This window comes from Ursus arctos, unplaced genomic scaffold (genome assembly GCF_023065955.2).
Source record: "Ursus arctos isolate Adak ecotype North America unplaced genomic scaffold, UrsArc2.0 scaffold_11, whole genome shotgun sequence".
Lineage (NCBI taxonomy): Eukaryota > Metazoa > Chordata > Mammalia > Carnivora > Ursidae > Ursus > Ursus arctos.
The window spans coordinates 46,356,997-46,370,118 of record NW_026622775.1 but is presented as its reverse complement, the minus strand read 5'-3'; the positions used below and the strand labels follow the sequence as shown (position 1 = coordinate 46,370,118).

The 13,122-nt window shown below is 41.1% G+C and overlaps 1 protein-coding gene across 6 annotated transcripts in view; it reads right to left on the bottom strand.

Annotated features, from left to right (window-relative positions):
- The window catches only part of FNIP2 (folliculin interacting protein 2), a 132,628-nt gene that overhangs the window by 27,386 nt on the left and 92,120 nt on the right, over positions 1 to 13,122 (bottom strand). For all 6 annotated transcript variants that reach the window (XM_026499566.4, XM_026499567.4, XM_044384400.3 and 3 more), the window contains 4 exons: positions 9,648 to 9,849; positions 9,241 to 9,329; positions 6,524 to 6,670; positions 6,237 to 6,406 (listed from right to left, as the gene is read on the bottom strand). In XM_026499566.4, the coding sequence (XP_026355351.3) occupies positions 6,237 to 6,406; positions 6,524 to 6,670; positions 9,241 to 9,329; positions 9,648 to 9,849 (608 nt within the window). The remainder of the gene's footprint in view (positions 1 to 6,236; positions 6,407 to 6,523; positions 6,671 to 9,240; positions 9,330 to 9,647; positions 9,850 to 13,122) is intronic.

Below are 13,122 nucleotides of genomic sequence, written 5' to 3'. Positions count from 1 at the left end.
AGGCAGCTCACGGGGCTGGCCGGCTCCCACTAAAGCCAGCGGCCTCAGTATGGGACCAAATCAAATACTGTATATTAAAAACTAGAATGATGAGGTTTTTTTTTTCCCAGAAGAATCCCAGGACAATAGGCCTTGGGGTAAAATCCAAATTCAGAGATCTCTGAATAAAAGTGCAGTGAATCAATTCAAAATACTTAATGAAATGGCCGCTCAGAACTCCCCCCCACACACACCCCAAGTAGAATCAATCTGATTAACAAGAAGAAATCATTTAGTCATGAATAATGAATCTGAGTATTTTCTATCACTTCACACGAAAACTCTACTGGAAGAAAATATGTCCCATAAGTTATATCCTGACAAGTTGATTAAAAACTACCTAATGAGCCACAAAAATTTAGCTTAAAGGTGGAAGAAGGCCAAATAAGGGCAAATGTGTCAATGAGCCCAGCATTATAAGCTTTTCATCCAAAGTGTTTAAGTGGCTATTGAAATTATTGCATTTGATAATCAGTTTATTACATTTGGTAAGTTGTACATTTGATGCTTTGATAATAACAGTGACACTTATAACAAAAAGCCAACATTTACTGACTATGTCGGCACAATGCTAAGTGTTTCACCTGGATTTATCTTGTTTGTATCTTAGAAACCGTTATGGGGATAATCAGAAGGCTGGAATACATCAAAACTTGAAAAGATACTAAATAAAGGAGAGGAGGTACATGGGTACAGTTATAAGTAAGAACTCAGGAAGTTAGAACTCATCTGAGAAATGCATCTAGAAAGGAGGGAATGCATTTCTATAAAGGCATATACTAGATAAAACTAATTAAATCGATAGATTAAGACAGGAAAAAGTGATGGAAACCATTAGGAAGTACTCCCCCGGGGAACCATCTGGAGAGCATTCCCTAGTGTCAGGCTACCACTCCTGACGACATACAGAGGGCAGGACACAACTGACTTTAAAAGATCCTCTCTATAAAAAAGACTACAGGTTAACAGAGCTTTATCTTTGAGGCTTTTGCAACTGACAAATCAAGAATTCAAAAAAAAAAAAAAAATAGCTCAGGACTATAGTCTGAGGCTAGGACGAGTCCTTCTGTTTGAGAAAACTTTCCTGACTGATCATTGCTGCACGGTGTCACAGTCATCTCGGGAATCCATGGGGCATGCTTGTTAAATCAGTCTCAGTGCTAATAAAGAAGATAACCATTACAGATCTGAAACCTGGTACAAAAAAACCACAGAGGAAAGAAAGGCCACTCAGAATGACAATACTGTCTTTCAGCAATGCAATTAACATTTGCTTTATACATTTTAATAACTAATAAATGGAAAAAAGAAAACAAGGAAAGCCATTAAAATATAATTTATAATAATTTAAACTATATAAAGTAATGACAGCAATATGTGTGAAAACCGTGCCTTTATTTTAGGGTCAACCTTCATAAAATAATGTATCATTAAAACAACAGACCTATAATATTCAAGATTTACAGGACCCTGAACTGGAAGACAATTTTTTGAGTCCCTGTGCTGACACAGCTACTAATTTTAGAGTAGATTCCTTTGTTTTCATGAGTATAATTTTACAAAATGAAGAAGTTGCACAAGAGGGCGAATAGACAACACTACTGAACTTAGAAATGGTTAAGATGCAAACGTTATGTTCTGGGCTTTTTTAAAACCACAATTTAAAATATAAATTTAAGGGACGCCTGGGTGGCTCAGTTGGTTAAGCATCTGTCTTTGGCTCAAATCATGCCAGGGTTCAAGTCCATGCACTGGGCTTCCTGCTCAGAAGGGAGGCTGGTTCTCCCTCTGCCTGCCCTGTGCGCTTTCTCTTTCTTTCACAAATAAATAAAATCTTTAAGAAACAAAAAAATAAAATATAAATTGAACTTTTAAAAAGAGAGAAGATGAGAAGATGACAGTGGGAAAAACAGGGTAAAAAGAGTTATCTGCAGGTGAAAGAGAGAGGCCAAAGGCAGAGTGTGCATGGAAGCAGGAAGGGATCTGGGTGTGGGGAGAGGAGAGACCCAAAGGGAAGGAGACAAAAGGGCACCAGCAGGAAGGCGCAGGAGGGAGTGGGAAGGAACGAGAAGGAGCGAAGAGCAGGCAGAGGAAGAGACAGAGCCTGCCCAGAGAAAAGAGAGGGGAGTCCAGAAGGAGGAAGGCGACAGAGAAAAGGGTTAGAAGGAGAAAGAGAGGAGGTGGGCAGTGAAGAGGTATAAACAGCAGAGAACCTGAGAGAAGCAGAAAGACGTGAAGAGGTAAGCAAAGCAGTGAGGGGGAGAAAAAGTATCAAGGAGACGGTGAAAAGATAGAAACTAGAAAGCTGAGAAACTGAGAATTCAGAAGCACTGTAAAGAGAGGGTGATAAACAGAGAGAGGGTGGGGGGCAATATGGAGGCAGAAACAGAGACAGAAGAAGAAACTGAGACAAAATTTTTATTAAGGGCTACTTACTCCTGGATGACATTCTTTTTTTTTTTTTTTTAAGATTTTATTTATTTATTTGACAGAGAGACAGCCAGCGAGAGAGGGAACACAAGCAGGGGGAGTGGGAGAGGAAGAAGCAGGCCCACAGCGGAGGAGCCTGATGTGGGGCTCGATCCCGCAATGCCGGGATCACGCCCCGAGCCAAAGGCAGACGCCCAACGACTGAGCCACCCAGGGGCCCCCTGGATGACATTCTAATACACGTATATATGCTATGAAGTTCCCTTTACACAATGTTTCCCTAATCCCACGCATGGTAATTTATTGTATCTTTATTATTATTTAGTTCCAACTGTCTTCTAATTTCTCTTGTGAAGTATTCTTTGGTTTCTGGGTTACTTAAATGGGTTGTTTAATTTCTAAGCAGGTGGGAATTTTCTCCCTATCATTTTTTCTTATTCATTTATAGTCTAATTCCACTGCATTCTGAAAAATACAATTTAAACTTTAGGAGAAAAGAAAATGAAGAAATTTCAGACATTTTTACTTATATTAATTTAAACCAATGATCCCCAATGTTTTATGAGGAGAAAAGCTGCTTTTCACTTCCACAAATTCTTGAGGTCATTAGTGTCATAAGAGAGACCCACATGGAACTCCTTCATCAGTGGTGAAAGAAAGTGACTTTCTTTTTTTTTTTTTTTTTAAAGATTTTATTTATTTATTTGACAGAGATAGAGACAGCCAGCGAGAGAGGGAACACAAGCAGGGGGAGTAGGGGAGGAAGAAGCAGGCTCATAGCGGAGGAGCCTGATGTGGGGCTTGATCCCATAACGCCGGGATCACACCCTGAGCTGAAGGCAGATGCTTAACCGCTGTGCCACCCAGGCGCCCCAGGAAAGTGACTTTCAAACTACACCTACCCATCCCAAGAGAGAAATGCATTTCTACTGCAGCCTCACTCACCCTCTGAAAGAAACACTTTACAAAACTGTATATGTGTCACTCTGATATTTTCTACTATATTGACCCTTCTAAATGCTTTTTTGACCCACTAAATTGCTTCCACAACCCACCAATGGCTGGTGATCCATTTGGAAAGCCCCTGCGTGGAGTGCTCGTGTGAGGCAGAGGGGAGGACGGCTGAGCTCCAGGAGCCTAAGCCAGGGAGGGTGTGAAGGGCTCAAGCGCTAGCTGCTTCCAGCTTCTCTCCTCCCTTCTCCGGCAATGCCAGGGAGCCAGGCAGAAGTGGGCACAGCAGTGGTACCGGTCCTGGCAAGTGCTCAGATAAGCCTTTGAAATAATTCAAGATAAAGTCCTTTCTATTATTTAGGAACCTGGATTAAAATTACATCCGCATCATTGTGTATTTCTAGAAACTTTTATTTTCCTGTTTATTGTGACTCAGTAAATATTTATTGAAAATAATAATAATTAGAAGTGGCTCCCCTGTCAAATTACTGAAGCCGCTTGATTTTCTGTAATAATGGAAACTCAACCATCATTTACATTTGGCTTTACAAAGCTATCACATGACTCTGTGCTAGGGTCTCAGCCCCTCTCACACTGCTGTCAATAGCCAGACCCTGGCTAGATTGTCTGAGGGAGGGAGGATTGGAGACTTTCAATAATACGTAACCTACTGGGGTACCGGGGTGGCTCAGTCAGTTAAGTGTCCGACTCTTGATTTCAGTTCAGGTCATAATCTCAGGGTCATGAGATCGAGTCCTGTGTCGGGCTCAGAGCTCAGTGGGGAGTCTGTTTGTGATTCTCTCTCTACCTCTCCCTCTGTCCCTACCCCCCAACTCATGAGTGCATTCATGCTCTCTCTCTCTCTCTAAATAAACAAATAAAATCTTTTAAAAAAAATAATACATGATCTACTAGATGACTGTGAGCCAATGGGAAAGGACTTTGCCTTGTTATACTGAACACAGGAAATTAATGGCTCTCAGTTAGTTAAATTTCAAATGAGAAGCATGTCTAATGACAGATACATTTATCTAATTAAATGCAAACTGCTTAATTAGCATTGTTTTTAAATGGGTGACCAGGCAGCATGGAACACCATGTTTCCTTAATACCAAGCCCCCTTCCCTTTGCCACTGAATGATACTACATTTTTTCAAGACTATTGTTCCATAACAAGAACAATAATGCTCCATCCTCCCCAGAACTGTATAACCCAGGGCGAGGCAAGCTCTGAGTTCTTTTCTGAGCTCAGTACTGACTGGTTGTATTAAATCCATTTTTAACATCCATAAATTCTTTAATTAGTTCATTTAACATGTACCTATTATCCCCCTATCTGTGAGACATATTCTCTCTTTCTTACAACCAGGGCACAAGGGCAAGACATCTTTATTATCTATAATATGAGGACAATAGTAGTAGGTTTGGAATGAGAATCTAAGAAATTAGTAACATAAAAAGCACTAAAAACAATGCCTGGCTCACAGCGTCAGCTTTCATTATTGTTATTATAACATGCTGTTTTCTAAGATTAGAATGCGCCTCCCTAGGCTTCTGAAAATGTCTTTTTAACATTCCTCAAGTATGCTTTCCTTGAAAATCCCCTCCATCTTCTCACTTTGTCTCCTGGTGTCCCTCTAATGTCAATATCTTCACCAGCAGCATAAATAACAAAAGTACTGTATGTAGAACTAATTCCCACAGCAACCATGAACTAGTATCATCCCATTTTACAGATGATGAAACTGAGGCACAGAGAGTTCAGTGAAGTCACTTGCCCATGGAGACAAGATTTGATCTATGTAGTCCAGCTCTGGATCGCATGCTCTTAACCTTCACACTATACTGTCCCTCTCTTGCATCCTTCCACACACTCCTATCGAAGGAGTGATCAGGTTGTTTTGAGGTCGTCTGAATACAAATCTGCCACCTCCATTAGGCAGCTAGCTTCCCAAAGCTAAGCCATGTGTGTTAACTCCATATCCCTGGCATCCAGCATTGGCTCCAGATCAGAGTGAGCAGCAAGTATAACTTTGCCACTCTCTGTTTGATCAGTGAGAAGTCCCAGAGTAGACACGAACCCAAATAGGCCACTCTGCTGTCACAAGCCCCAAATTCTATAACCAACTGTGCCAAAGCATGAGGTTCCTATACCGTGCCTAAGTACGAAGCTGTAAGGGAATACACACCACCAACTAATTGCAAGGAAGCAGTACAGAGAAAGACAAGGTTCCTAACATAAGCCAAAATTATAAAGCTAGTAAAATTAGAGTGCATTACTTTCTTTTTTCTATTTTTTTCCTATCATGTCCATCCTTGAAAACAGTGGTTCTCAGCCAGGGAGTGTCTTGTTGCCCAAGAACAATGTCTGGAGACATATTTGATTATCCTAACTCTAAAGGGAGTTTTTCCCAGGTAGCTAGTGAACAGAGCCCAGTGACGCTGCTAGACATCCTACAACATACAAGACAGTCCCCACCCCCACCCCTCAACCCTGCCCCCAAAGAATGATCTAGTCCAAACATAACGATGCTGAGCTTAAGAAACCCTGCTCTAGGATGAACTGCCACTGTGGTAGAGAGGTGGGAGAACAGTTGACCTGTACTGCTTTAGCGGAGCACAACAAAGCTGCCAGCAGTGGGAAGGAGAAGAACATACAGACTTACAACTAGAATCTGTGGGCCAGGCTCCTACTGCCTGTCCGCCCAATGACAACTCCTGAATCGCCGGGATGGAGAGCCAATATCCACAAAAAACTCAAGCATTTTCTCCACTCCATCCCACAGAGTCTCTCAATAGTCAAATTAGGTACTAACCCAGCTGTGCCCAGAGAGGATTATATGGATGTGTTTTGGCCAGCGTGTTCACTGACTGAGAGGTGCGTTTCTCTGAGAAGGCTCTAATGGGTGGGTGATCAACAGGCATGACAGTCGGTACCCAGGCCAGGTGGTAGGTTAACACTGCAGTCAGTAAGGCAGCAAAAAACCTTGGAGAAATGGAAGAAAATACAACCAGATGAGTCAAAGCAGGAAGAATATGTCACATGCAGCAAATACACTGGCTATGGAAGTTGCACTCAAGGCTCCAGAGAGTTGACGCTTACTGGTTTTTGTTGATCTGTTCTATCAGAAGTGTAAACTCCTTGAGAAAGCGCTGGCAGAGTTGGGTTTTTTCCAAAGTGCTGGACATCATGGTAAGCCATACAGGTTCAGCTATCCTTGGAACAGAGTATAAGTTCCAGATTGTTCCTCTACAGAAAAGAGAAGGGATACACAAAGCTGTCACAAATATCATTTTGGATACTCTCTGTATAAAGGAATAAAGATGAAAACAATAATCTGAAACTTTGCGGCCCTTAAGGGATTCAAGCAGTATGTAAGTCAGAGACCGGCAAACTATGATCCACAAGCCAAATCTCACCACCACCTTTTTTGTAGATAACATTTTATTGGAACATAGCCACGCTCATTTGTTTACATATTATCTGTCGCTGCTTTTACATAATGGCAAAGTTGAGTAGCTATGACAGAGGCCTTTTACAGAAAAGGTATACTAACCCTTGACATAAAATATTCATTTTTAAAGCAATTTGTTTTCACAAAGCCTAGTATAGAACTTTATGGCTATTTTTTTAAGATTTTATTTATTTGTCAGAGAGAGCACAAGTGGGGGAACAGCAGGCAGAGGGAGAAGTAGGCTCCCCGCTGAGCAAGGAGCCCGACGCGGGACTCAATCCCGGGACCCTGAGCTGAGCTGAAGGCAGACGCTTAACTGAGCCACCCAGGAATCCTGACAGCTGTTTAGATAGGTAGATAGATAGATAGATAGATAGATAGATAGATAGATAGATAGGGAGGAAGGAAGGAAGGAAGGAAGGAAGGAAGGAAGGAAGGAAGGAAGGAAGGAAGGAAGGAAGGGGCAAAAGGAAGAAAGAAAGTACATGCTATATCAAAAATGTGACCAAAGGCAACTCAACACTCATCAATTGCTAGCTGGTGCTTTAGTTCTCGAAACCAAAGCATTCTGTTCATTTCAGATGGAAAAACTACAGTAAGTGGCTCTTCTTCACTATAATATATATACTGAGTTTTTATAAGGATTAACGGAATCAAATTCTTAGAACTATAAGCTATTAGCAAAACTGACTAATATAGTTCTATCACCTTACCAATTCAGAAACAGCCCTAGAGAAGTTAAGTTACTTGTATAAAACAATGAACGACAAGGTCAGGATGAGACTTCAGGTCTCCTAACACCTGGTGCCCAGGGTTTTACTGCAAGCTTCATGACTCACAAGCATATTTCAAAGAACACACGAACTTAGCTTGGGATCTCCACTGGAGAACACATCCACTCCAAGTTAGAGAGCTGAGACATATTCTGACTTGATTTTCTGGGCTTGAGATGCAATAGAATTCCACCTTGGCCAAAAACCTTTGCTGAGTTAGGCAGCAATGACAAGTTAAAGTCACATGGAACTGGGATTTATTTACTAAAACTAAAGTCTCCAATTGCTAACACTTTACTTTGTCACCGTTTCTGGAGGGGCAGACTGCTGAAGAAAGAGTAAGACTTGTCTATGAACAAGTGAGGCTCTCTGGTTCTGTGTTTTCAGATTCCTGACCTCTGAAAAATTAATACTTTCATTAAACTAGCCACAACTTCATGCTATTTTCAACTATATGACTTAGGTCTTAACAACCACCAGATAATGACTGATGTGTTACTTCAGTACTTTATACATAACCCAGGATTCAAAAACTACTGAGGATTTTGCTCCAAGAAGCATTACAGAATTCACCTTAAGTATCAAAAAAGTGTTCTAAAATTCTAAGAACTGTAAAAAATATTTTTTTAAAGATTTTATTTATTTATTTGACAGAGAGAGACAGCCAGCGAGAGAGGGAACACAAGCAGGGGGAGTGGGAGAGGAAGAAGCAGGCTCCCAGTGGAGCAGGGAGACCGATGCGGGGCTTGATCCCAGGAGCCTGGGATCATGCCCTGGGCCGAAGGCAGACGCTTAATTAGCCACCCAGGCATCCCCTGCAAAAAATATTTTTATCCTTCAGCTACAGAGTTAACAGTTTGACTCATTAGCTCATGACCCATTTGGAGTGTGATTCCACTCCCCATCAAGAAACCAGCTCAGAGAAACGGTGTGAGAACGCCAGCTCAGCACCATGAAGGAGAACCCCACCCACTACACTACACCTTCCCACCCAGATACCAGGAGCAAGGACAATAGAAAAGCAGTCTCAGGAGTACAAAGATCATGAATGAAAAACTGACAACGAAGACTCACTAGGGTGATCATATAATTTGGTGTCCAGACCAGGACACTTGCAAGAGGACACTGGGTACAAACAAGGATCATCCTGGCAGACTGGAAGGTTTACATCCCTGACATACACTCTCTCTCCAGCTACGCTGTGGATAAGCAGCCCTGAACCCAGGTTTCCACATCTGTAAAATGGGGCTAGTTAATAGTACTTACTGGCAGGGCTTTTTTGAGGATGACATGAAATAACAGACTTGTAAGAGACACCTAAATATTAGTTTTCTCCATTTATCCTGTTAAAAGCAATCAAAGACTGGATGACAGGCAGCAATGTGGATTACACAGCGCTGAGTGACCTAAACTTTTTGCTCCAGTTGATCTCGATTTCCATCTTGAGGGAAGAAGCTGCTAGGTCAGTAATAACCGCCGGCCCCGTGATTCTTCCACGTAATGGTCTCTATGTATCTCTAGACCCTCGGCTGCCGTGGCTACTGCCATTTATCAATTTACCCTCTGGGGTTTGCCAGACGCTGCCGATATACCTGAATTCTCCCAGAGCTTCCATCAGACGGCTGACGTAGAACTGGACACGGAGACTTGATTCTGCTATCTTCCTGCAGGAGATCATGGCCTTCGTGGAAGAGAAAACAAACCAAATTACTCTCCGAGAAGAAATTCCTTTATAACTTGTCTACTACTGGGCTTTTGTTAATAAAATAATATTATAACCCAAACACTCAGTGTGGTAATGACTTAAGGCATCAGGAAGCAGTGATCTCCTTTCCTGAAATACTCTAGTATCTGATATCTGCTATCAATGTGCCTAAGGGTCTATTCCTGTTACAATTTAACTTCTCTAAAAAAGTGATCTGATACATAAACCATGAGATGCTACCTTAAAGCCCCCTAATCACTTCTCTATTTGACACCAGAACTACATTCTTATTACCTTTTCAATGGCACTCTTCAACCTGTTCATGTGAGATTCAAACAGGGGAAAATGAGAAAAAAAGAAGTCCTGGAAATTCCTCTGTGCTTCTTCTTTCTCACACAGAGAAAAGATGATGCTTATGGCAATTTTCTTCCTCCGAACTATGGCCGGATTAGAACTGCAGGTTTCTTCAGCCAGGCTGAATGTCTCATCTGTCGACCTGAAGGAAAAGTAAGTTTGAAAAGTTGCCATGCATCAAAAAATCACATTGAGGATAAACTGTAATGCCAGGGGATGACATTCAGAAAGCGAACCCAGAACTCTCAGAGTCTTAAACAAGAGTTGTCTGCTTCCAATTCATTCTCTTCTCTAATTCTCTGTCATGAAAAATGAAAACATCAACTTACCACATGGTATTTTCTAACATGAAAAGAAACTTAAATAAAACCTAAAAGTAACTTTAAATGTCCTCTTGTTAGACTCTTAGTCTTTTTCCCTCGGATTATTTTACATCAGACTGGTGGTATTTGGGGAGGGGGGAAGACACATCTGGTCACTCAAAACACAGGCCCTTTGTTTTGGTTGATAGATACCAATAGATAGGAACATTAGAAGGGAAATGATCCTGTGGTATTCTGTTTAACCAATGCGTCATGTTTGGAAATTTACTGGTGGTTGAGGCTTACTTTCCCAAGGCTATTAAAACCATTAGATGAAGTAACTCCAGTAAATGTTCAGATTAAGCCATGCAATTGATTAAGCTCTCTGGGAAATCCCCCAAGCAGAAAGATGTATCTCTCATCTGGGTAGTCAAGTTCTCAAAAAAACTTAAGATTCTTTTGAGAGACTCTGCTTATATGAAAAGGGAGAATCATGAAGCCAGTAAATTATGAGTATGTTCTCAATCTATTTTAAGGGATAAGACTCACAAATATGACCTAACCCTGCTTCTTACTGAACTACTCTGAAAAACCAACATTGACTACCTCATAGCTACTAACAGCAAAACTGAAAATAATTTTTTTTTTTTTGCACAAAGATACCAAAAGCAAAGTACATAATACATTGCACATGAAAGCACCTTGCCTGGCACATAGGAGGTATGCGATTAACTTTCTCTTTCTCACCGATTTTCACTGTTTAGTCTCATTATCTCCGCCAATATGGGAGGGTACTCCTTCCTGTTTTCTTTACCACAAATTACCACAAAACAATTACTTATGCTTGGCAGGAGTCAAGGCAGTTGGCCTTCATACTCCTGATCTTAAACTCATTTGGTACTCTACGACTCACAGCCTATAATGTTCCTGTGATTTCAAACATATCCATATCTTTGAAAACATGCATACATCAAAAGTTTTATGGTCAGCAAAGCCATTTTACTTTTGAAGGAAAGGAGATAGACATCTCGTTCTAAGCTCAGAAAGGATATGCTATTGTTCCTCTTAACTTTAAGCAAGATCCCCGAGATGCAGATGTGGCTGATAAATCAGTACTAGGCTCTCACTAACACACACGCCACTGGCAGGACATGAACTCCAGGTGCTGCTGGAGATGCTGTGCGTTGTAACAAACCATCAACAGTTTTTTCTGAAAAATTCCTAGATCCTAATCATCTGCTCATCAGAAAAAAAATCTTGAGCCTCTTTTAGAATTTTACTTAATTTCATGCAATGAAATTTCATATGGCGAATACTCTTCTTTTCCCAAAGTACCTGTACTGTAACTTTGTTTTTTGCACGTTTATTTCTGTTTTTATGTAGGAAGTTCTGAGCTTATACATGGCCAACACTTCCTTGCAACACTTTTCTTGTCTGGCATCTCATTTTTTCTCTTCTTTTTCAAAAGTAAAATGACCATTTCAGTCCATTCACCTTCAGCCAATGTGGTCCTTAATAATGAAATTGTAATAAACACTTAACCGTATGCAGGTTTGTGCCTCATCTTCATCTCGCTTATAAACAATCACTAACTCATCTTAACGTAGCAGAGAGTGCCACCTGCTGCATTTCTGAAAAATCTCCATAGCTGCAACAGTGTGGATAGCTCTTACATGCTTCGCTGTCTCTCTCTCTACTGACTTCCAAAGCAACTGAGCTTCATTCTGTAGTCTTGGATCAACCACACAAACTAGAATAAATCAGTTCACACAGTACTGTGATTATATTCTGGAGATTATTCCACAATGAAAGAACGTTTCAGAATGTTTTAAAGCATTTGAGTATGTACCCTAATACTTTATCGTCTCCTCCTCACCCTCAAGTCACCACGTAAGGTACACAGGCCTTTTTGCAAATGTGGAAACTGAGGCAGAGGAATTCATCAACTTGCTTCAGGAACAGAAAGCTTCATAGTGACCATGCTGGAGCTAGAACCCAGGGTTTCTGTCTTCTAAGCTAGGCTCATTGCCTAGACATTGGCAGTGAGCAGGGACCCGGCCCCGTGTTGGATCCATCTGCTGTCTTCACGCCATCAGGTACATCCTGCCAGCTGGAGCACGAAGAGAAAATAGGTGGGAGCAAGCACACCAGCTGACAGGACTTCAGGTCAAGGAAAGACCACTGCTATGCACTTAAGTTTTCTCCTTACAAAAAAATCAAATAGAATTTTGTTGACACTTATGAATAAGTATTTACATACATTATTTTTACCTCAATATCATAAATAAAGCAAAAACTATGATTATTTAAGTACCTCTCAAGGATCTATAGTTGATATCAGGGCTGCTTAGTCTGTTTTTGTCAGCTTTGAACTTAATCTGAATCTATGTATTATATTGGGACATAGGAAATTGCCATTTTTGTAGGTCAGAAAACAAACCCACAGCAACTTTATATGGTTGGTTCAATTTAGTAATTCAAATCAAGGAGCGCCTGGGTGGCACAGCGGTTAAGCGTCTGCCTTCGGCTCAGGGCGTGATCCCGGCGTTATGGGATCGAGCCCCACATCAGGCTCCTCCACTAGGAGCCTGCTTCTTCCTCTCCCACTCCCCCTGCTTGTGTTCCCTCTCTCGCTGGCTGTCTCTATCTCTGTTGAATAAAATAATATAAAATCTTTAAAAAAAATAATTCAAATCAAAAGCCCTTCTGGGTATTTAATACCTTGGTCCTTTAGGGTTTCTCTTACCTCACTAAGGGATGAAATCTCTGCAGTTTCTCTTCTATTACAGGTGGTACTTCCCCACCAGGTGGGAAATGCCCAAACTTGACTCCCCATCCAGTAACCAAAATTTACCACCTGGCACAGCAAGGGGCCTGGAGACAGGAGTATCCAGTGCACAACCAACTGTTAAGGATTGTGAAATCATCCTTTTTACCTTTAACTCTCTTAGGAAGTTTTTGATTACTGTGAATTTTCTCTCAAAGCCAGAGGCAATCATATATTTGGAACCCACTGTTCTTCTGTCTAGCAGAAAAAAATTAATTTTCCTACCTGCATACCTGCCAAAAGTAAGAGATCAACTGCAACATCTTTAAATGAAGGGATCTTCACA